At 33.2% G+C, this 24,383-nt stretch overlaps 1 protein-coding gene across 1 annotated transcript in view; it reads left to right on the forward strand.

Annotated features, from left to right (window-relative positions):
- Positions 1-24,383, forward strand: part of ERCC6L2 (ERCC excision repair 6 like 2) — a 127,622-nt gene that overhangs the window by 40,770 nt on the left and 62,469 nt on the right. The window contains exons 4-12 of the mRNA XM_080819719.1: positions 938-1,131; positions 8,120-8,281; positions 8,686-8,893; positions 12,433-12,573; positions 13,594-13,707; positions 14,624-14,743; positions 20,277-20,348; positions 21,187-21,332; positions 24,049-24,144. Of these exons, the coding sequence (XP_080675845.1) occupies positions 938-1,131; positions 8,120-8,281; positions 8,686-8,893; positions 12,433-12,573; positions 13,594-13,707; positions 14,624-14,743; positions 20,277-20,348; positions 21,187-21,332; positions 24,049-24,144 (1,253 nt within the window). The remainder of the gene's footprint in view (positions 1-937; positions 1,132-8,119; positions 8,282-8,685; positions 8,894-12,432; positions 12,574-13,593; positions 13,708-14,623; positions 14,744-20,276; positions 20,349-21,186; positions 21,333-24,048; positions 24,145-24,383) is intronic.

The raw sequence follows: 24,383 nt of genomic DNA on the forward strand, positions 1-24,383 counted from the left end.
TATATGAATTCAAAAGAGAACAGGAGGAAAGTAAGTAAGAGCAATTAAGTATTGATAATTCCTGAGTATCATTGCTAGAAAGGCAATAAAGTTAATGGGGAATAGCTAAAGAGAGATGTAAGGTTAAGGAAGGGGATTTTGGTATTGTTTTGTTTTGTTTTTTTAACCCTGGAAATATTAGGACTAACTAGCTTGTGGATGGATATGGTCCATTAAAAGGGGAAAGTTAGATACATAAGGGAGATTTGGGCAATTTCTCCAGCATTAACTTTAGGTTGACAAGAAAGTGATGGTAGCCACTGTATAAGTTTAGGGTTTGTCTTTAGATAAGAACATGGTTAGTTGATCTATGGTAATGTGTAGGAGAGTAGAATGTTTGCAAATAAATATAGATAGATTACTGATCTAATGAGAAAAGAGGTAGGGGATTTCTTCGACTTGCTTAATTTTTTAATGAGTTTTCGAGGTCAACTGACAGTATCTGAGAAAAGGAGAGAGGAATTGTACTAAGGGTATACAAAGGAAAGAGAGCTTCAGAAAACCATATATTTCAAGAAAAAAACCTGGCTTGCTTTACATATTTGTATTACCCACTTGACTCTTGAAGTTATTATTTGGGTCCTGATTAAACTCTTTTCTCTGTTTTGGAGAATTATTTTCTCTAACCTCTCAGCTCCTTTTTCCGGGGGGTGGGGGAGGGGAATAAAAACAGTTTTTTCTTTGGACAAAGTTAGGTATCTGTTTTATTCTAATAAAAAGATAAACAACAAAATATTTTTGATGGTTTTTTATATCCAGATATATCCAGTCACTACATTGTATTTATTTTTATTAATTGCAGTGTCAAAATGGAAGTAGGACTGTTGATATTCCAGATTTCACTTTTTTCCATTTTTTACAAAAATATATCATAATTTTGTTTTTCTTCTTCTTTTAGATGTTCTTAATAGTTGCTCCTCTTTCTGTCCTCTACAACTGGAGGGATGAATTGGACACCTGGGGATATTTCAGAGTCACTATTTTACATGGTAACAAAAAAGACAATGAACTGGTTCGTGTAAAGCAGAGGAAATGTGAAATTGCTCTAACAACTTATGAAACACTACGTTTATGTCTGGAGGAACTTAACAGGTAATGGGAATAATGGAAATTAGTGCATTAATATTCTGTTTACACCCTTTGTATTTATCCCTTTATATAGTGATTTTTTTAAAAGTTCTAAATATTCCTTAGTATAATTTCATTTCATTTCAGGATTACTGAAATACTTTATAATAATTTATTCTCTAAAAGGGAAAAACCTGTGGGGTGCCTGGGTGGTTCAGTCAATTAAGCATCCCACTCTTGAATTTGGCTCAGGTCATGATCTCAGAGTCATGGGATTGAGCCCCATGTCATGCTCTATGTGGGTGTGGAGCCTGCTTAATATTCTTTCTCTCTCTCTCCAGCCATCTCCCACCCTGTCTGAAAACAAAACAAAACAAAACAAAACAAAACCTGCATCAGATTTTATACAGTCTGTTCTATTTCCTTTATTCTATCTCCAAACAATGCATGTTAAAGAGGGTAATACTGTCCTAAATTTTATGCATATGTTACCTCTAGATTAAGACAGCAATTTTCATGAATGATTTTAATTATGGGAATCTGTTGCGAATGTTGAGTGGCAAAAAAAACATATACATATTGAGAATCAGGGTTCTAGGACTATAAATACCCAAAAGAAATGAACTGGCTTATGCCCACCTGAGTCTTGAGATTTTAATGAGGTATCTAGAGCTGTAACTATAAAGCCATGTGAGTGTTATAATATGTAACAGAGGATGTTGTGGGAGCATATAAGGGACCTAACTCTGTTGCAGTGAGGAGAGTTGTCAGGGAGCTTCCCAGAGAAGATACCTATGAGCTGAGTAAGAATTGAATTATGGTAAGAGTTGAAGAGTAGGAGTGTAATGAGCAGGAAGAAGGAGCAAAGAGCATTTGCAGAAGCCTTCAGCCCACAAACATCACGGCCCACTTTTGAATAAATGGAAGCAGTTCTGATGCTTTCTGTATCTCATGGCTGCAGCATACGTGTAAGAGGGAAGTGGCTGGGAAACAACAACTGTGTGGTAAGCAAGAACAGATTATAAAAGATATTGAAAACTGTCTGGAAATTAGAGGTCTTTATTCTTAGAGTAGTAAAGTGTCCTAGAGATGTTTCCAATGAATTACTAATAAAAATGGTCAGATTTGCATTTTGTAAGTAACCTATCTGCTGTGTGAGCAGACAGAGGAGAACCAAACTAAATGGAACAAGATAACTTAGGAGGCTTATTATGAGCTAAATTATGTCCCCTCCAAACGTGCATGTGCAAGTCCCAACCCCAAGGACATCAGAATGTAACTGTATTTGGAGATAATATTTTTAAAGAAGGAATTAGGTTAAAATGAGGCCATTAAGGTAGCCTCGTCCAATCTCTCTGGGTTCCTTAGAAGAGAAAGAGATACTAAGAACTTGAGTGCACAGAACGGGATACATGGGGACACAACAAAAAGGCAGTCATCTATAAGCCAAGGAGAGAGGCCTCAGAAGAAACCAAAGCTCCCAACACTTTTGTCTTGGATTTTTAGTCTCTAGAATTGTTGTGTCTGGCACATCATATTTTTTCTCATCATCGTATTTTTGAGATTCATCCATGATATTGGATGTATCTGTGATTGTTCTTTTTTAATGCTGAGATGTATTGAATTTTATGAATATATCACATTTTGTTACCCATTAATTTGAGGATAGATATTTATATTTGGGTTTTCCAGTTTTGGGTTATTATAAGTAAAACTAAGAAGTATTATTGTAGAAGCCTTTTTTTTAAGCATACATTTTCATTTATCTTGGGTAGACATATTTGCATTTCCTGGGAGTAGAATTGTTGGGTTATGTAAATGTAGGTTTAACTTTAGAAGAAACTGCCAAACCACTTTCCTGAGTACCTGTACCATTCTATTCCAACTAGCAATCTATGGGACTTCAGTTGCTTCATATATTCACCATTTGGCATTATCAGTCTTTTTGTTTTAGATATTTTAGTGTGTCTGTAGTAGTACTTTGTTGTATAATTTGCATTTTTCTGAATGATGTCTACATGAAAAAATATTTATTCTACAGTTATTCTATAATCTATAAATACCAATAAAGTCAAGTTGGTTAGGATTTGTTCTTAAGTGTTCTTTGTCTTTACTAATTTTCTGTTGTTTTATAATTTCTGAGAGAAAAATGTTGTAATCTTCAATTATGCTTGTATATTTTTAAATTCTTTTGAGTTCTGTCAGCTTTTAGTTCATGTATTTTGAAGCTCCTATTGGGTATACACACATTTAAGATTAGTATTTTTTCTTATGATTAATCCTTTTATCTTAAATGTTCCTTTTTACATCTTGAAGTTTTATCTGATATCAATGTAGACAATACAGTCTTCTTATACTTAATGAATGTTTATCATTTTCTGTCTTTCTATTTGAATATATTGGTTCTTTATATTTAAAGTGAACCATTGTGGTTAATGATAGATCTTGCTTTTTTATCCATTCTGATAACCTGCCTTTTATTTGGAGTATTTACTCCATTTACATTTTATATAATTATTAGTAAGGGGGGCTTCCATTTTTGTCAGCTCTAGAATTTGATTTTACCTCACTTAGAAGCTAATAGCCTGCTCCTGTTTTATGGATGTGATCAGAAAGATAAGTGTAATCTGAGGTGTGGAGAAGTTAAGTAGCTCACCAAAGCCTACATGACATGAAATTTAAACTTTGACCGATTAACTCCAGAACTTGTGCTTTTATTTAATATTTTATATGACCCCAAAAGATGTTCTGCACTTACATAAATGTCAGTGGGATATTCATTCATCATAACATCAATCATATTTTAATTTTTAATTGTCTGCCCTTTTAGACTGTGAGGACTTTGGTGTAGGATAATTTCTGTATTTCAGAGCTTATTACATTTCCAGCACTTAATACTTGCTGAATAAATATTTGTTAAGTAGTTATTTTCTGTGATTGTTACAAACATTAAATAAGAATTCTGAAGTGGAATTTTCTAGGTATGTGTCCCAGATTTCTGTGTAAAATTGAAAAATTAAATGTTACAGTGTTTGTTATATGTAGCATTCTGTTGTTTGTTCAAAAGTCTTCATTTTGACAAATGTTCAAAATAATTTATATTTCATTTGAGTAAATATTAAGTAATCCTGTTTTAGAGTTGCTGCAATCTGGTTTCTTTTTTTTTTTTTTTTGAAGTATAGTTGACATACATGTTATAGTAGTTTCAGGTGTACAACATAGTGATTCAACAAGTTTATATATTATGCTATGCTCAAATATTAAATAATTTTTGTGAGAACAGCACTTTGTGATAGAACAGGATTAAACATTGATCATAGATAATCCAGAGTAAACACACTATACGAGTGAGCTGTATCTCTTTTTATTATTATTATTATACTTTGCTTTACTTTTATTTTTATCAGTTATATGTGTATATTATTTAAAGAGCCAAATATGAAAAACTGCAATTCACTCCTTTCTGCCACCTCTATAAACCCTTCTTCAGACACAACTACCTTCAATTCTTTTACTTATCTTCCTACTTTTACCTCCATATCTCTAAAGAACATTTTTATACTATAACTTTTAATTTTAATTTAATTTAATTTAATTTAATTTAAATTTTATTTTTAGTTTTCAGCACACCTGCTGATTTCTTCTTAAGAAAATGAGGATTTTGCCCTCTTTTGCTTACTGTTTAATGGAGTAGGGACTACTATCTAGGAGATACAATTGCTTCTTAGACTTGAACATTTACATAAATCCAATTTCCAGAGGCATCTGGTACCACCAATTCCTAGCTTTTTAAGATCTCAATAATATGAATCAGATTCCTTTTTGGCTCTCTCCACTACTGGCATAGGCTTCTTCCCAGGCACTAAAATTTTGTGGTCATTTCTTCCTTTTTCTTTGTTCTTTTGTTCTTTTTCAACTTTATATTAAGAAATTATCAAACCTGTAGAAAAATTGAAGTAACAGTATATGAACATCTATATACTTACCACCTATATTCACCAGTTTTGTGTGTGTGTGTGTGTGTGTGTTTGTGTGTATTCAAATGTTGGCAAAATATGTTAATACATGTGTGTCTAAGTCTACGTACAGCGGTGGTATTGAGTCATTTCAGGAAGTTGTATATAACATGACAATATTATCTCTAAATATTTTAGCATAGATTTCCTAAAACTAATTATATTTTTTCTTGTACCACATTATCATTGTCACACTTAAGAATATTAACAGCAATTTAAATTTCCTTACTTATCTTCAAAATATTATTAAAATCCAGTATTTCCAGGTGCCTGGGTGGCTTAGTGGGTTAAAGCCTCTGCCTTCAGCTCAGGTCATGATCCCAGGATCCTGGGATCGAGCCCCACATTGGGCTCTCTGCTCCGTGGGGAGCCCGCTTCCTCCTCTCTCTGCCTGCCTCTCTGCCTGTGTGCGATCTCTGTCAGATAAATAAATAAAATCTTAAAATAAAATAAAATCCAGTATTTCTAAAGCAGGGTTTAATAAATGTTCAAATGATGGATTTGTTGATTAAGCCTATTTAGTCCCTTCTAATCTGGGACATTCCCCCAACTTCACTTTTTTATTATACAATATTTTGAGGGGATCAGGCCAGTTGTCTTTTAGGTTATCTCAAATATTAGCTTCATCTATTTACTTTCTCAAGGAATAGTGGGAATAGTGTATTCCTTTAGCATCTGTGTTTCTATAAGCTGATTTTGGTCTAAAGTCTTAATTAGATTCAGGTTAAACATTTTTGATAAGAATACTTCATAAGTGAGGCTGTGGGCTTCATATTACATTACTTCAGGAGATATTAATGTCAGCTTGTTTCACTATTAATGGTGCCAAGTTTGTCCTATAGGCTAAAGAAATGGTCATCAGAGATTATAAAGTTATGTTTTAACCTTTACAATTAGAAGTAATTTGTGTGGTGATACTTTGCCAGTATTTGAATATTCTGATCCTTCAGTCCTTTTGTTTAGTGGTATTAGCATACAACAATTATTCTTGCCTCAATCAGTTATTTTATTGGGTTTTGCAAAATAATGTTTTCCTAAATCTTTAATTTCTTCTACATTTATTAACTGCAGTATCCTTTAATAAGGAATTAACTATAATATCAACGAAAAAGCAAGGCAAATGCTTGATTCTTTGGCCAACTTTCAGACTAAGATGTTGCTGTAATGGTCATCTATAATAATAGCAAAGTTTTCCTTCCATCTCCCCCTTTTTTGAGTGTCACTGTGGATTAATGGATTAATGAAGTAGATTTGACATACCATAGAATATACCCAGTCTAAGTATAGAATAATTTTTAGTAAATTTATATGGTTGTGATTATCACCACTGTCCAGTTTTAGGACATTTCTATCACCTCAAAAAGTTTTTTGGTTCGAGTCAATCTGTGGTCCCATTTCCAGTTTCAAGCAATGCAATCTGTTTTCTGTCTCTGTAATAGATTTGCCTTTTCTGGAAATCTGATGTAAATGGAATCACTCACTATGTAGTCTTCTGTGTTTGGTTTCCTTCACTTAACATCATAGGTCCATCATGTTGTAGCATGTTTCAATAGTTTGTTGCTTTTTATTGCTTAATAATACTATTATATGTATATACCTCATTTTGTTTATCTGTTCATCAGTGCATGGATATTTGGATTGTTTCCAATTTTTGGCTGTCATGAATAATGCTGCTGTGAACATTTATGTACAAGTTTTTGTGTGGATGTAAAATTTCTGTCTTTTTTTTTTTGACACATACTTAGGAATGGAATTGCTGGGTGTTAGGAGAAATTTAATTTTTGAAGAAACTGTCAAATTGTTTTAGAAAAGTAGCTGCACCAGAAAAAAAAAAAAAAAAAAAGGAAAAAGAGAAAAGTAACTACACTTTCCCAAAAACAGTGTATGAGGATTCATTTCTCCATATCCTTGTCAACACTTGATATTGTCAATCTTTTCTTGATTATAGCCATTCAAATGGGTTTGTAGCAGTATCTTATGATTTTAACTTGCATTTTTCTAATGACCAAAGAAGTTGAGAATCTTTAATGTACTTATATGTCCTTTGTATATCTTCTTTGGTTAGCTGTCTATTAAAATATCTTACTCATTTTTTTTAAATTGGATTGTTTTAACTTGTGTTGAGTTGTAATAATTCTTTATATATTCTGTGTATAAGCTCTTTACCAGATTATGATTTGCGAATATTTTCTCCCAGTCTGTAGCATGTCTTTCATTTTCCTATGGTTTCTTGAGAAGAACAGAGGTTTTTAACTTTAATAAAGTCCAACTTATCAAAAATTTTTTATTGGTGTAATATCTAAGAAACTTATGCCTAACCCAGAATCCACAAGATTTTTTCCCTGTGTTTTATCATTTTTAAAGTTTTGACTTCTATATTTAGGACTGTGTTCTGTTTTGAGTTTATTTTTGTTTATAGCGTGAGGTTAGCATCTAAATTAACTTTTTTTCCTAGAATTTTGGGGTTTGTTTTTATTCAGTGTTTTATATTGAGTTACAATCATTATTCTTAATGATGCTCACATTTTCCAATTAGTTTGGCTTTTGTGTCCTTTGGACATTCCCTCATTTGTCTATGGATACATCTGTGTTTTCTGGCTCTTCACTATTTCCTCTGCTACATGTCTGAAACCAATCATTTCTCCATGGGGCTTTATTTTGTTTTATTTTTGTTTTAGTGGACTCAGTACTATGGGAGCTCATTGCTACTGGGGTAACAATTGATTCTAAACATTCATTTTAGTGATGTTTAAATGACTTTTTTATTCCGCCATCATTAAACAGAATCTATGCCCTTTTTTCTCCCTACTCATTTCATTTTTATGGGTTGTCCAAACCCACGACCGTTGCCCTAATGGAGAATCCTATGGAGTCATCACAGAGTGAATAGCGAAAAAACTCTACAGCTTTGGTAGAGAAAGCTGCTCTCTAAAAATGATACAGAGTAAGAAAGAGAAATTTACTCAACATTTCCCCACTTTTTTCTCACCTTGCAGTTTGGAATGGTCGGCTGTCATTGTAGATGAAGCTCATAGAATCAAGAATCCAAAGGCTAGAATAACAGAAGTTATGAAAGCTTTGAAATGTAATGTCCGCATTGGCCTCACTGGAACCATTCTTCAGAACAACATGAAAGAACTGTGGTGTGTTATGGACTGGTGAGTGAAAAGTCATTTGTCCGTTTTGGAAAATTTTTCTTATTTTTTTAACTTAATATTACCTTGTTTGCTAATTAATAGTTTCTAAAAAAAATTGTGTTTGTTTATGGATGTGTTTGTCCCAAATACAGTATACAGAGTAGAGAGTCCCATGAATGCCTATCTTTATATATTATTCTTTGTCCCTGAGGTAAATATCTGAACTTATTTACTAATTCTGTCATCTTAGAGTTATATTCTGAAATGTCATAAAGAAAAAACATTCTCTTTTCTTGCATTTTGTTATTGTTATCACTCATGAACAAGTGACTTAGTATATTTCTTAGAAGCAAAAAGAAGTCATTGTGTGTCTTTTTAGATAATTTAATAAAGCTGTCATATTTTTTTTAATTGTCTTTATAAAGGGCTGTGCCAGGACTTTTAGGTAGTAGGATCCACTTCAAGAAGCAGTTTTCTGACCCAGTAGAACATGGTCAAAGACACACAGCAACAAAAAGAGAACTAGCCACTGGCCGAAAGGCCATGCAAAGGCTTGCGAAAAAGATGTCTGGGTGGTTTCTCAGGCGTACCAAGGCTCTAATCAAGGATCAGTTGCCTAAGAAGGAAGACCGGGTGAGAATTGCATTTGTTTAAATTATAAACTTATCATCATTTAATTATTAATTTCTCATATTTTATTTTTTTCTGAAAAAAATTGTTTTTAAGAGGAAATCTATCTCCTGTGGTATTTTATGAATATAGTTTTTTGCCTTTTACTCAGTATGGAAAAAAATTATTATATGCAAATTTAGAAAGCACTAATTCAGCCCAATCTAACAGGTTAGCTAACAGGTTTTTTGTTAATATGCATTAAATTCATTTCTCTTATTTTATAAGAATGCTTTTGGTATAATTCTTTCTCACTGAAGAAAGAAGAACTCTCTCCCTAATTTATTTTCTGTTCATATTTTGCCCTTCATATATTTTGCCCAACGTATTCTTTGAGACCTTAATAATAGCTATAGGACTGCAGTGATTAAAAACTTTTATAGGTTTATTTCTTTTAGAATGCTATCTATAGTTATACAGTTAACTTAATTTGAAGAATTTTAGGAAAGTTACAATTAAATTCTGTCAATTGTTTAAAAATATAGTGGTCCTCTTTTATAGTTTTTAATCTTGTGGTTCTTCTAACTCAGGTAATGGAATAAAGGTTCTATAAATTACTATGAACAAAGCTTAATTAATGTCCCAAATATGGGCAATACTATTAGATACTCTCTAATCCAAGGATATCCTATTGATTATTACTTTAAAAAGTAGATTTGAAAGGAAAATATACTGATATACAAGTTGGGGAAGTTGACTATTTGATCTAAAGAAAATGTTACTGTTTAATTGGAGTCCTTAATGAACCCCCATTTTAAAAAATATTTTGTATAACTTTACATATATTATTTAGTTATCTGTCCAGTAGGAGCAATAACTATAAATATATGAAGAGAAAATTGTGTACAAAGTGTTTAGAACTTGGGCTCTGAAATGAAATAATGTAGACTTAAATCCTGGCTCCCCTACTTAGGAGTTTTATGACCTTGAGCAATTTGCTAAGTCTCCCAAGCCTTGGTTTCTTTACCTGTTAAATAAGAATGATGAGGGGCGCCTGGGTGGCTCAGTGGGTTAAAGCCTCTGCCTTTGGCTCAGGTCATGATCTCAGGGTCCTGGGATCAAGCCCCGCATCGGGCTCTCTGCTCAGCAGGGAGCCTGCTTCCCTCCCCTCTCTCTCTGCCTGCCTCTCTGCCTACTTGTGATCTCTCTCTCTCTGTCAAATAAATAAATAAAATATTTTTTAAAAAAGAATGATGATAGCAGTGTCTGCCTTACATGGTTGCTCTGAAGTGTGTGGCATGTGAGAACTGTTCAGTAAATGTTACTACATGTTTTAAGGTACTTAGGAATAAATTTAACCAAGGAGGTGAAAGACCTAAACACTGAAAATTGTTAAGATGAAAGAAATTGAAAGACACAAAAAAATGGAAGGATACCCATGTTCGTGGATTGGAAAAATTAATATTGCTAAAATATCCGTACTACCCAAAGCCATGTATAGATTCAGTGCAATCCCTGTCAAAATTCCTGTGGCATATTTTTACAGGAATAGAAAAAACATTCCTGAAATTTGTATGGAAGCACAGTAGATCCCAAAAGAGACAGAGCAGTCCTGAGAAAGGACAGCAAAGTTGGTAGGCATCACATTTCCCGATTTCACACTATGTTACAAAGCTATAGTAATCAACAGTATGGTACTGGCATACATACGGACACATAAATCAGCAGAGTAGAATAGAGAACCCAGAAACAAACCCACACATATACAGTCAACTAATATTTGACAAGGGAGCCAGGAATACTCAGTGCATAAGAGAGGAGGATACTCTTTTCAATAAGTGGTGGGAAAATTGGATATTCATATGCAAAAGAATGCAGTTGGACACCAGTCTTATACCACTAACAAAAATTAACTGGAAATGGATTAAAGATTAAGACACAAGTCATAATCTTATAAAACTCCTAGAAGAAAACAGAGAAGGAGCTCCTTAACGCTGGTCTTGGTGATGAGTTTTTGAATATGACATCAAAAGTATAAGCAACAAAACCAAAATTAAGAAGTGAGACTATGGGGCGCTTGGGTGGTGCAGTTGGTTAAGTGTCCGGCTCTTGGTTTCAGCTCAGGTCATGGTCTCGGGGTCATGATACCAAGCTGAGCTGAACTGTGTCAGGCTCAGTGCTCAGTGTGGAATCTGTTTAACACTCTTTCTCCCTCTCCCTCTGCCCCTCACTACCTCCCCAGCCCTGCTCTCTCTTTCTTTAAAATAATTAATCTTTTTTTTAAAAAGTGAGACTACATCAGACTTCAAAGCTTCTGTTACCCAAAGGTGCTCAGTCGTTAAGCGTCTGCCTTCAGCTCTGGTCATGATTTTTCTTGGGATTGAGTCCTGCATCAGGCTCACTGCTTAGTGGAGAGCCTGCCTCTCCCTCTCCCTCTGCTGTTCCCCCCGCTTGTGCACGTGTGCGCTCTCTCTCTCTCTCTCTCTGTCAAATAAATAAATAAATAAATAAAATCTTAAAAAAAAAAAAAAAAGCTTCTGTATGCCAAAAAAAAATGATCAAAAGAATTTGTCATTTTTTTTGCAATAGTCTGTTTTAGTGATATAAACATATAAATATTTATAAATAGAAGGCTTTTCCTTTTTATTCACATTTTTCAAAATCTTATTATGAGCTTTATGATCTGGTTACATACAACCACATCTAGAAGACTTTTACCAATTTTTGGTGCTACTAGAAATATAAGGTAAATTATATCCTGTATAACTTAGTGGCATGATTTTATCAAATTTTCTTCTTTTTTTGAATTTGGGTACAAAATAGAAACTCATAGTTGCTTTTATGTGTATTTTCCTAATTCTTACCTTTATTAATCTTAGGAATTTATAGGAGGATATCAAATACAAATTATAATACAAATGGTAATAATTAAGTTTTAAATTTTTTCCTAAGTTTTTAAGGAATTGAGTAAGTACTATTCATACTGTTGTTCTAAAGTTTTCCCTTTTCTTCTTATCCAGTATTTTTTTTTTAGAGAGATTTTATTTATTTATTTGAGGGAGAGAGAGAGCACAAGTAGAGGAGAGGGGTAAAGGGAGAGGGAAAGCAGACTTCCCGCTAAGCAGGGAGCCTGATGTGGGACTCTATCCCAGGATCCTATGATCATGACCTGAGCGGAAGGCAGACATGCTTAACCAGCTGAGCCACCCAGGCACCCCTCCCTATCTAGTTTTTTTATTTGACCTAAACCATAGTAATTTACTTGCATTATGGGCTAATAGTATGAAACCCTGAAAAGACCCAGAATATATTTAGAAATATATGAGGAAAACACTTGTTTTTTCATATTTTGATTCCTTTCAATTGAAAAAGAAACTCTATGAGATTTATTTGAAAGTAGAGTTATTTATATGGTTTAGGGTAGGGTGTCATAATAATGTATCTAAAAGAATAATAGTTTATAAGCAGTTTTCACTCTTACAGTCTTTAAAATCTGGTATACATTGTGATTATTACTGCTATTAAAAAAAGTACCAATAATTCTTCGTGTTTCATCTTGGCAGATGGTATATTGTTCTCTGACAGATTTTCAGAAAGCTGTCTATCAAACGGTATTAGAAACAAAAGATATGACTTTGATACTTCAGTCTTCTGAGCCTTGTAGCTGCAGCAGTGGCCGGAAAAGGAGAAATTGTTGTTATAAGGCAAGCATTTCTGGGTGGTTATCTTCACATCTTGCTTTTGATTACATTGTTCTCTATTCCAGTGTCAGAGGTAAGGAGCAGATAAAATAACTTTTCCTCAGTTCTTTATCTTTAGAAGCCACAAGTTAATAAAAAGGAATAGTTTTCAAAAGTATTTTGCAATATCAAATAGTAGTCATAGCAAAATATAATATTCAGATATCTTCCCAATAAACTGGTTTTTCAGTAGCTCTCAGAAACTAGTACCTTCAATTTGATATCCTCCCTTTCAGCTTTTATTGGGAAGTAGCCTACTTCATCTTGAGGCTTCATCTTATTTCCAGAAGTTTCTCAATAATAAACTTAGTCTTTGACAGCAGGCTTAAAATACTGTTCTGATAGACTGTTAATTAATCAAAATTGTGTATTAATATAATAAAGTATTTTATTTTTATTTAGCAACAAATATTAGTTTATATTTTTTTAACTTTCTATCTGTATTTCCTGCCCTTTTTTTTCACCTCTTTGTTTTAGTATCAAGATATCTATCAAATATCCATGTACATTGAGGGACCCTGAATAAATATTTATCTAGATTGATATTTATTTCATCTCTCATTTATTTTGCTGTTTTTTAACCACATCACTTTTTCATAATAGCACAGTTTCCTCGGACACCTTGGAATATAAAGGAGAGGATAGAGAAGGGACAGTGAAGTATGACCCTGCCCCTGTGCCATTTTTTATTACTAGGAACCTCTTATGGCAACATTCTCTACCACTATGTATCATGAGGGTGCTTTCTGGAATGAGGACTTTCTCCCCTCTTTTATTAAAAACATCACCTAAAGTATGAGTCCACATGAAGTGATTCATGGATTTTTTTTACATAATGGCAGACCATCATTTTCTCAGAATGTATTGTGCCAGTAGTCACCAGATGATAAACGTTAGTGTGAGCAATAGAGTTTATGAAGTCACTTGTTACATAGCCGTGTTAGTCTCTTGCATGTTTTTATTTTCTTTTTTTTCTGGTTACAGACCAACTCACATGGTGAAACAGTGAAAACCTTGTATTTCAGTTACCTTGCCGTCCTTCAGAAGGTAGCCAACCATGTTGCACTACTGCAGTCTACTGGCACCTCCAAACACCAGGTTTGAGTGGGCTTTGTACATTTCTTTATGAGGCTATTTGGCATAAGGATTTTGTATTTGCTATAAAATGCCATAGCCAAGTATCTTTAAGTTATTTTTGTATGCAGTTGAAGAGGAAACTAACTTACTCATGCTTTAAGTTAGGTATCAAAGAAGTATATGCTCTTAAGTTTTTTAAGGAGAAAACTGAAGCCTAAGTTAAAATAATAACCCTTCTTTATGCCTCTTTTAGTGTTGCTGTATTTGTTTTCCTAACATGTTTTGATACAAGTACTAAGTAAGATATTTGATGAGTCGGTCTCATTCCATTAATAGTGTATCTAACTCTATTTATCCAACCTACTGGATTAAAATGCACTTGCAGTAATCTGTATATTAAATATTAGGAATATATCCCAAGTTGGCAAAAATCAGCAATTTCAAAGTTTAGAAGTAAACGCAATCATATACTTTGATCAATTCAATTGTATCTTATTCTAGAGCACACGTAAATAAAAAGAAGTCTTTAAGGCTTATTTTTTATTGCTTTTTAAGGCTTTTTTAATATAATTCTATATTTTCTTTTTGTGTTATGGTCTTCATGCTGTTCAAATATAATTTTAAAATCTAGTAAGCATTTAATATTGTTCTTTGATAGTACTGTTTGCTCTTTGGGAAGTATTTGAGTCCTTGATTTAGAGATTATAAAAGAATAATGATAAAATTATTAGTCCTATCATTTCAGATCTCATCAAAGCCATATATAATTAACATTATCACTTTAAGTTTTTCTAAATTATTAGTCTGACTTAGAGAAGATAATATCTTCAAAGTAATATATTCCTTCTAAATAGAATTTTCTCATAAACAATCTCAATTTATGTAGATATAAATGTGTTAAGTTGAAATTTCTTTTCTTCTATCTTTTCCTCCTAAGGAAACACTTATCAAAAGAATATGTGATCAGGTATTTTCCAAGTTCCCAGATTTTGTGCAGAAAAGCAAAGATGCAGCTTTTGAAACCCTTTCTGATCCAAAATACAGTGGGAAAATGAAGGTAAGTGCTCTTCTTTCAGGCTGCACACACATTAAGTGTGATACACAAAATATTTATCAGTGGTATGATGGAGACACTAACTAATCAGAACAGATACCCAATCATTCAGAAGAGACTGTGGCCAAAGACAACTGATGTAGCCTTATCAGCATTTACTAGCTTACAATGAACCATGCATGCAGTAGGTTCTCAATTAGTGCTTACATCGAATATACTTCAGACTTTCCTTATTGATTTATGAGATGTACGCCCTCTTAAAAATGTATGTTGTTGCCACATATATAATAGCTTATCTTCAAATGTTTAAGGAGATTATCTATCAGAAATATGAATTCTCATTCCAAATACAAGGATGAGGATAAGCAGTAGCTCAGAATTAGAGAAAGAAAATTCTTAAGAGTTCAAGGTAGACAAGACCTCTATGTCTAGACTGAATTTTCTGCCAATCTATATTGGAAAGTTGCTAAGTGTCAGTTGTAGCAAGGGAGCATTTGTTGTACACTAGGAAACTGATCTGTAGATGCTGTTCTACTAAGGGAAGGCGGGAAAAATAAGGCTAGGTTCTCCAGCCATGACCCAGGCCTTGGGGGCATTGCCTGTGACAGCTGCATGAATTGCTGATAGCTTCCAGCCTTTTTGCAGTCACTTTGTTTAACTCTTTAGTAACAATGAAGAATTTTTATTTATGGATTCAGAGATTATTACCAAACAATTCCCAGCATTATAGTTTAATTAAGAAGAAAGTAAGTTACTTCTTTTGGCTAAATAAATAAGTAGTTTTAAGTAGTCAGGTGGTCATTTTCTTAAAATCTTGGAAATATTTTTAGCAGTTAACCTATATAAACTCATAGTTTAGTTTGCTTGAACCTCTAAATTCAATGAAATAAAATAAAAATGAAGAATATTACCTTAAAAACTTGTGTATGTATTTTTTATTGAGATAAAATTGACATATAACTATGTTAGTTTTAGATGTACAGCATAATGATTTGATATGAGTATATGGCAAAATGATTATCACAATACATTTAGTTAATATCCATCTCCACACATAGTCTTTTTTTATTGTGATGAGAGCTTTTAAGATCTACTCTCAGTAACATTTAAATATGTAATACAGCTTTGTACATTCAAATATGTAATACAGTTGCTGTACATTAAATCCCCAGGACTTACAACTGGAAATTTGTACCTTTTGACCACCTTCACCCAATTTGCCTGCCTTCACCCCCTGCTTCTGGCAACCACCAATCTATTCCCTGTACCTATAAATACAAGCATTTTTTAAAAGATTCCACATATAAGTGAGATCATAGGGTATTTGTTTTTCTTTCTTCTATTTCATTTAGCGTAATGCCCTTCATGTTGTTGCAAATGCCAGGATTTCCTTCCTTTTTATGTCTCAATATTCCATTATATATGTATATATCACATTTTCTTCATCCATTTATCTGTCAACAGACACTTAACATTTTTTTCCATGTCTTGGCTGTTGTAAACAAGTGCAGTAAATATGGGGGTGCAGATGTCTTACAGAGATCTGTTTCATTCTTTTGCATAAAGCTATTCAGTTTTCCCAGCACCATTTATTGAAGAGACTGTCTTTTCCCCCATTGTATATTCTTAGTTCCTTTGTCATTAATTAGTTGACTATATATATGTGGGTTTATTTCTGGGCTTTCTATTTTGGTTTCATTGATCTGTATCTGTTCTTTTTTTTTTTTTTTTTGATCTGTATCTGTTCTATAATAGCATACTGTTTTGATTACAATAACTTTGTGGTATAGTTTGAAATCAGGAAGTGTGATGCCTCCAGTTTTTTGCTGTTTCTCAAGATTGCTTTGACTATTTGGGGTTTTTTGTGGTTCCATGCAAATTTTAGTATTGTTTGTCCTATTTCTGTGGAAAATGCTGTTGGAATTTTGATGGTGATTACACTGAATCTATAGAAGCTTTGAACAGTGTGGACATTTTACAACATTAGTTCCCAACCTATGAAAACTGAATACCTTTTTATTTAATTGTGTCTTCTTTAATGTCTTATAGTTCTCAGTGTACAGGTCTTTCACCTCCTTGGTTAAATGTATTCTTAGTTACTTTATTCTTTTTGATACAGTTGTAAATGGGATTGTTTTCTTAATTTCTTCTTCTGATTTTTCCTTATTAGTATACGGAAATGCAATGAACTTTTGTAGACTGATTTTGTATTGTACAACTTCATTGAATTTATTAGTTTTAACAGTTTTTTTGGTGGAGTTTTTAGGGTTTTCTGTATATAAGATCATGCCATATATAAATAGGAACAGTTTTTCTTCTTCCTTTCCCATTTGAATGCCTTTATTTCTTTTTCTTGCCTAATTGCTCTGGCTGGGACTTCTAGTACTATGTTGAATAATAGCGGCAAGAGTAGGCATCCTTGACTTGTTCCTGAGCTTGGAGGGAAAGCTTTCAGTTTTTGTCAGTGGATGTTATGTTAGCTGTAGGCTTATCACATATGGCCTTTATTATGTTGAGGTGTGTTTTCTCTATACCCACTTAGTTAAGAGTTGTATATTTTTAAAATAAGTCTGTGTTAGTGAGAATATTCTATGATTTATTATTATAATAAATAATTCAAACCTAACAATAGTAAATTTCCTAACAATCTTTCCTAACAATAGTTAATCTATTTTTGTCATCCATTTTGCTGACTTTATTTTTAAATAAAACAATGTAAAAAGCTCAGTTAATGTGGAACTTATCCTCTTGTTTCCCAGGCCAGAAATCATGGCCTCCTGTGAAAACTGTATTATCTATTGTTATATATTTAAATTGCATTTTTTATGACTCTTCACTAAAAAGTTACTCTTGATATTAAATGAATTTTATAATTCTACATTTTATATTCTTATACTCAACATATGATTTAAAATGTACTATTGGAGTTGTCTGATTAAAATAATTATTACATTTAATTTTTGTTATGATTTTTAGAAAGGAAAAAGCAAGCATGAATTATTGCTAGAGGCTGGGTAGGTGTCTGTATATGTGAAAGAAGCCTGTAATTTATTTGTTTTGTGAGAGAACACCAATAAGACGGAGACTGATAGTAATAATCTAGGGTTATATTTTTAAGATTGTGTATCATCATCTGATTATCAACATCATCTGATGATTTAGTGATACAAAATGTATAGGCATATAACCTATTGCCTGTGGGGAGAGTTAAGAAATCCAAGTTGCATGTATGTCTTGAATTCAGGTGATACTAGTTCTACTTTTCTTATTATTCATCAGCCTGCAGCTGTAATTTGTTTGTTGTTGTAATGCTTATTGTACCCTTCATACCCTCAAAGCTACACTCATGAACTCAACCTCTTTCTCTTATATGTGAAGGTCTTTTTTCTTTTTTTTTTTAAATCTCAACTACTATTCAAGTGGATGGTCACAAGTTGAACTTACTCCCCTGATAAGAATCCTCATTTTCCCTTCCCTTGGGAAATACCACAGGGCCACTTACTGTGAGGGGGTGGGGAAAAAGATTCAGGAAACCCAATTTAGTGCTGTTGGGATCATATAGGGGTCATGTTCATCTCTAGGCCTAATTTGAGAAGAGTTAGGCCCAGGATTTCTTAGCTGTGAACATTGTTATTTACAACACTCCTTGGTATTTACCCAAATGAGTTAAAAATCTCACACAAAAGCCTGTACCCAGATATTTATAGCAGTTTTATTTATAACTGCCAAAACTTGGAAGCAACCAAGATGTCCTTCAGTAGGTGAATAGATAAATTGTGGTATATTCAGACAATAGAATACTATTCAGTAATAGAAAGAAATGAACTATCAAGCTACAAAAAGACACAAGGCACTTTAATTGCATATTACTAAGTGAAAGAAGCCAGTCTAAAAGGCTACATACTGTATGATTCCAACTATATGACATTCCGGAAAATGCAAAACTGTAGAAAAAGTAAAATGATAAGTGGTTGCCTGGGGTTTGAAAGGAGGGATGCATAGATGGAGTACAGGGAATTTTTAGGGCAGTGAAATTATTCTGTGTAATACTGTAATGATGAATACATGTCATTATATATTTGTAAAAAATCATGAAATGTACAATACAATGAATGAACCCTAAGGTAAGTAATGTAAATAGACTTTAGTTAATAATAATAGTTAATGATTTAATAATAATAGTTAATGATTATATATTATTAATAATAATTTCTTCATTCATCAGTTGTTACAAATGTACCACCCTAATGCAAAATGTTAATAATAGGAAAAGCTGGGTGCAGGGGAGGGGCAGAAGTGCAAGATGGGGGAACGGAGTCTGTGGGAGTTCTCTGTATATTCTACTCCATTCTCCTGTAAATCCAAAGTTGCTCTAAAAAGTAAAGTTTTTTAATTTTAAAAAGCTAATATATTATGTGAAACTCTAATGCACATATTTTATATAGAATCAGTTTTATTAAAAAATAAAGTAAATGCAAAACTTATTTTGCAAATAAATGCAAAGCTTACTTTGTAAGTTCTGCGAGTATTAAAATTATGTGTTTACCTGATCTGTGACATTTTTATTCACCATTTGATTGGTTATCTGAGTAGCTTTCTTTTTAACTCCATGGCTTTTTCCAAGGGATTGGACGCAGGGGTCAGAGTTAGCACAGTGTCTTCTCTTAGTCGACTATTGAAAGTGTCTTATGTTTCTTATATTGCTTATAATTTTTTATTTTAAGTTTAAATGCTTATCAGTGAATAAACAAAATTGCTGAAGTGTTTGTTGCATAATTCAGAAAAATTTTAAGCCTAGTTCAGAAAATTCCTTTTCTTTCCTTTGTGGATTACTTTTCCACAGTGTTCTGGAACTGTCATTGCCAGATGTGGAAATGCCTGTTTTAAAAATAACAGTATTACTATTATAAATAGGCTTTGGATTATTTGCTCCATCCCTAAAAGCACTGTGTATGGGGGCAAATTATCGACATTTTGAGGTCAAAATCAAATCTGGAAGTCAGGGCTTACTGTAAATAGAGAAGCAGAAGGGATAAAATGAGAAGAGGTGTATATGTGACTGATTATTTTAAGAAAATAAATATCAAGACTTTTAGAACTTAAATGTAATTAAACACATTTCATTACATCTATCTAGAAAAAACTTAAATACTTCCTAAAAGGAATGCTGTTCTGTAATTTAGTTTCTGAACATATTGTAGGTATAAAGAAAGTGTGCTTTAGAAATTAAATTAATTCATTTAAATGCATCCCATAATCTAAAATGCTTCCTTTTTATTAAAACCAGATGAGATGAAACAAAAGTCTTTGGGAACCTTACCTCATTATTGACAATATGATGATGAAAACATCTCATGTAATATCTAATACTTTATTTCTCTAAGTTGGCAAAAATGAAGGGAATTAGGAAAGAGGAGTGAGGTTATGTTGTATAAAAATAATTTTTAAGAAATTCTCAAGTGAGGTTTATATGTATAAAGCGTGCTTTTAGTTGGAACGGTTTCACTGGTGGTTGATTTCTGTGGTTCATTTCCAGGTCCTTCAGCAGCTTTTAAATCATTGCAGGAAAAACAAAGATAAAATACTTCTTTTCTCCTTTTCCACCAAGGTGAGTTTCTTCTGAAGTATATTCTTTTTTTTTTTAAAATGATTTTTTTTTTTAAGATTTTATTTATTTACTTGACAGACAGAGATCGCAAGTAGGCAGAGAAGCAGACAGAGAGAGAAGGGGAAGCAGGCTCTCCTCTGAGCAGAGAGCCCGATGCGGGGCTCGATCCCAGGACCCTGGGATCATGACAAGAGCCAAAGGCAGCGGCTTTAACCCACTGAGCCACCCAGGTGCCCCCTGAAGTATATTCTTGATTGGCCCAGCACTAACTCTGAGCCACAAAGCCTAAGAGACATATGTGTCCAGCCACATTTTCTATCCTATACATACTGTAGGAAATGATAGTGAGATAAGCAACTTTTAAAACAGAAGACACTTAAATCTCAAAGATATCAAGGTTATTGTCAAATAGCAGATTCAAAGATAGATTTTTAATACTCTGTTGATGTTTTTGCTATAATTAAAATATTCAAGACATTTAAGAGATTTTAGAACCTGGAAAATAGCACAAATAATGAAAATCATTTACATAAATTGGCCAATACTTTTCTTTTAATTTAGTTTTAGTTTAAAAAAATAAAGTTTGACTTCTTTTTTTCCCTAAAAGGTTGATTTTTTTCTTTTTTTTTTTTAAGACAAGCGTTGGTGAACTTTAGTTTCAGGATAATAGGAAGAAATACATGAGCCAGAAGCCAGGAAAATATTTGTTGCTCTTATAATTGTAAGAAAGAATTTGTAAGCAGCAATTATTAATACTTAGTAAATATTATCTCTATAATTGTATGAAACTTATTACACCATGAATATGTCTTTGCCTTTCTTCATATCTTTTCTGTAGTTGCTTGATATTCTGCAACAATACTGTATGGCGGCTGGACTTGATTACCGACGACTTGATGGAAGTACGAAATCAGAGGAAAGACTCAAGATTGTGAAAGAGTTCAACAGTACACAAGATGTTAACATTTGCCTAGTATCCACAATGTAAGAAAATAAAATTTGATAACTTGATTTTTATCTAATTGCTTTTAAGATTTAGGGTAATTTAAAAATTATTACTGGATTAATTTTCAGTGGTTATGCTTCTATTGCTTTGTTTTATTTGGCTTTAAGGAGAAGCAGCAAAAATGCTATTAATTATGACTGAAATAACAATATCTTGAGTTTTACCTAACCTTTTCTCTCAATTTTCTTATTATCACTGAATTCTCCTTATATGTCTGGGTTTATAAAGATAACAATCAAAAGAAATGGATGTTTCCTCCCAGGAATTTTCTGTGATAGTGTTTTTATTCATGTCTTGTGGTCAGAATAGCCAGACTTAATTGAATAATCAAGTTATTAATCATATAACTGAGAATCATGTGTAGCAGCATTTTTAAACTGTGCTCAAGGAGCCGTAGAGAGCCCACTGGGCTTAGTGGGCCTGGTACTTCCTCCCTCTGTCTACCTCATCTCAACCACAGCAACTCCACATTAATAGGTTTTATAGAAGTTAAGTCAGTTCTAATACCTATTTATGAATCTCTCAATAAAACCTTTTAAAGAACATACACACTTTAGAGAAAGAGTTAAGCCAATATAAACACCTAAGAAGATTAATCCCTTTTTGGGGGTAATAAATCCTTACTTTGACATCTAATATGTAAGTGTTTTATAGATCTGTCCCCACTATCTTTCAAAAAGAATTTCAAAGGACTTTAAAAACAAACATACATAAAATGTAAAAAGTCAACACAATAATTACTTAAAATGAGGAATAAAATTATGTATACGATGAGTGAGCCACTTACTGTTGAGAAGTAAGTTATTCTCGTATTCTTGCAATGAAGTCATAAGGAGAGAAGTTCTGGATTCTCATTTTCCTGTGAATAAATCAAGAAATACTTTCTCAGATGAGCCCTTCCTTACCCACAGAGCATTAAATAACATAGAATATTGTCTTCAGTTAAGTTTTATAAAGTACACACAAGCATTCTTGATTTCCTATATAATAAACATTTTTAATTTCTTAAATAATGTTTTTCAGAGCCATAAATGCCTTCAACAACAGTTCAAATAGTGTAGAACTTCCCATGACAAGCAGTCATCTCTCACTCCTTTTCTGCTCACACCGTCTAATTTGATGAGATTTGCCAGAAAGCTCCTAATTATCTCTTTATATTAGAAATTGTTATTTAACCCATTCATTGAATTTTTAAAGACCGCATTTTTTCATGTTTAAAAGTCCTAGTGATATTTTTCAGATCTGCCTAATTGTTTTTACTTATATTTTGTTCTTTATGGTTTCTAGCCTGCCTTTTATTTCTTTAGTAATTTTAATTATTTTTTTTAAATCTCTTTTTGAATGGCATTTTTTGCTCTACTAACTCCTGTACTTGGGGCTGCTAATCCTTCTGTTTGTTTTTCTCTCGACTCTTCCTTATGGTGGATGGTTTCTTCACACATTTTGTAATTTTTTATTTTGAGCTTATCTACCGTGGGGCTTTTTCCCTTTGTTTTAGGCAGATGCCATGCCAGCCGCATAGGGGTGGGAATCCATGTTTCTTGCTTAGCTTCTGTTGACATCCTGAGTGAGGCACTTCATTAATGTTCGGTACAGCCTCCACTGACATCACAGAGGGGATTTGGTTATAGCTGAGTGTAAAAAAATGTCCCCAGCTCCTCAGTTTGTTTTCTCTGACACCCTCTGGGTGTGGATGAGAGGCATCCCATTAAGGCAAGGGTGGAGAGGGGCACCTGGGTGGCTCAGTGAGTTAAAGCCTCTGCCTTCGGCTCAGGTCATGATCCTAGGGTCATGGAGTCGAGCCCTGCATCAGGCTCTCTGCTCCTCAGAGAGCCTGCTTCCTCCTCTTTCTCTGCCTGCCTCTCTGCCTACTTGTGATCTCTGTCAAATAAAAAAAAAAAAATCTTAAAAAAAAAAAAAAAAGGCAAGGGTGGAGATCTAATCTCCTCACTCAGCCTTTACTGACCAGGTTGGGAGTGGGACCATAGATTTTTTTTCCGTGGTGTTTACAATAGGCTGGTTATTACCTAACATTTTTCTGTCTTAAAAGGCTATACCTTTCCTGGTTCTTTGGCTAAAGGAAGAAGGCTTTTCTTGGGGCTTTTTTGTCTCAACTGTTGGCATTACCAGTATACTGGTTTCTTCAGAACCCAGTCTGGGATTTTTAGGCAAAAAGACAGCTGGAGAACTCGTTGCCGTATCATTCCTTAGTTCATATACTCCCTAGCATGTCTTTGTTCTCTCTACCTTTCTGAGTCTTTTGTTTATTTTATATATGATGTCCAGGGATTTTTAGCTGCACTTAGTAGGAAGAATAAGAAGTGTATCTACTCCTGTATTGACTTTTAAAAATGTGTATATTGCTTTATTTAGCTGGACTATACTTACAATTTTTAGAATGCATGTTAGGAAAATCGTATAGCATAGTAATTTGAATAGCCAAAAAGTGAAAAAAAACCAGCACAACCTACTTATGTGGGCTTTAATAGTCAATTTTTTTAAGGGATATTCTAGAATGGTAGAAAAATGATATTCCATAGCTATTTCGGTTTTGGTGTGTCTGTGTTGTAATCTTATTTTTATGATGTCAATGCAATATTGTATTGATTTGGTTACAGAAACCTGGCACAATTGAATTAGAGGGCAACAATTATGTTTTTGCTCTTTTAATATGCCCTTTTCTGGTTCCTCTAGGGCTGGTGGACTAGGCCTCAATTTTGTTGGTGCCAATGTTGTTGTATTATTTGATCCTACTTGGAATCCAGCCAATGATCTTCAAGCAATTGACAGGTATAATACTGACAAAATTTAACAAGTACTTTTTATCTGAAAATACTCCTTTTTGACTCTTTTAGATTGCTACTATGATTAGAAGATAGAGAAAACCTTATGAAAAAAAATTGTATTTAAGATAACCCCAAATCTGAATCCAAATGGCAGCCTGATAATAGCAGTTTATTTTCTGTCCATCCCCAGATCCCATTATTATGACAGGACTGGTTTAAGAAGGAACAAACCCATAATACTGC

This window comes from Martes martes (assembly GCF_963455335.1).
Source record: "Martes martes genome assembly, chromosome: 12".
NCBI lineage: Eukaryota > Metazoa > Chordata > Mammalia > Carnivora > Mustelidae > Martes > Martes martes.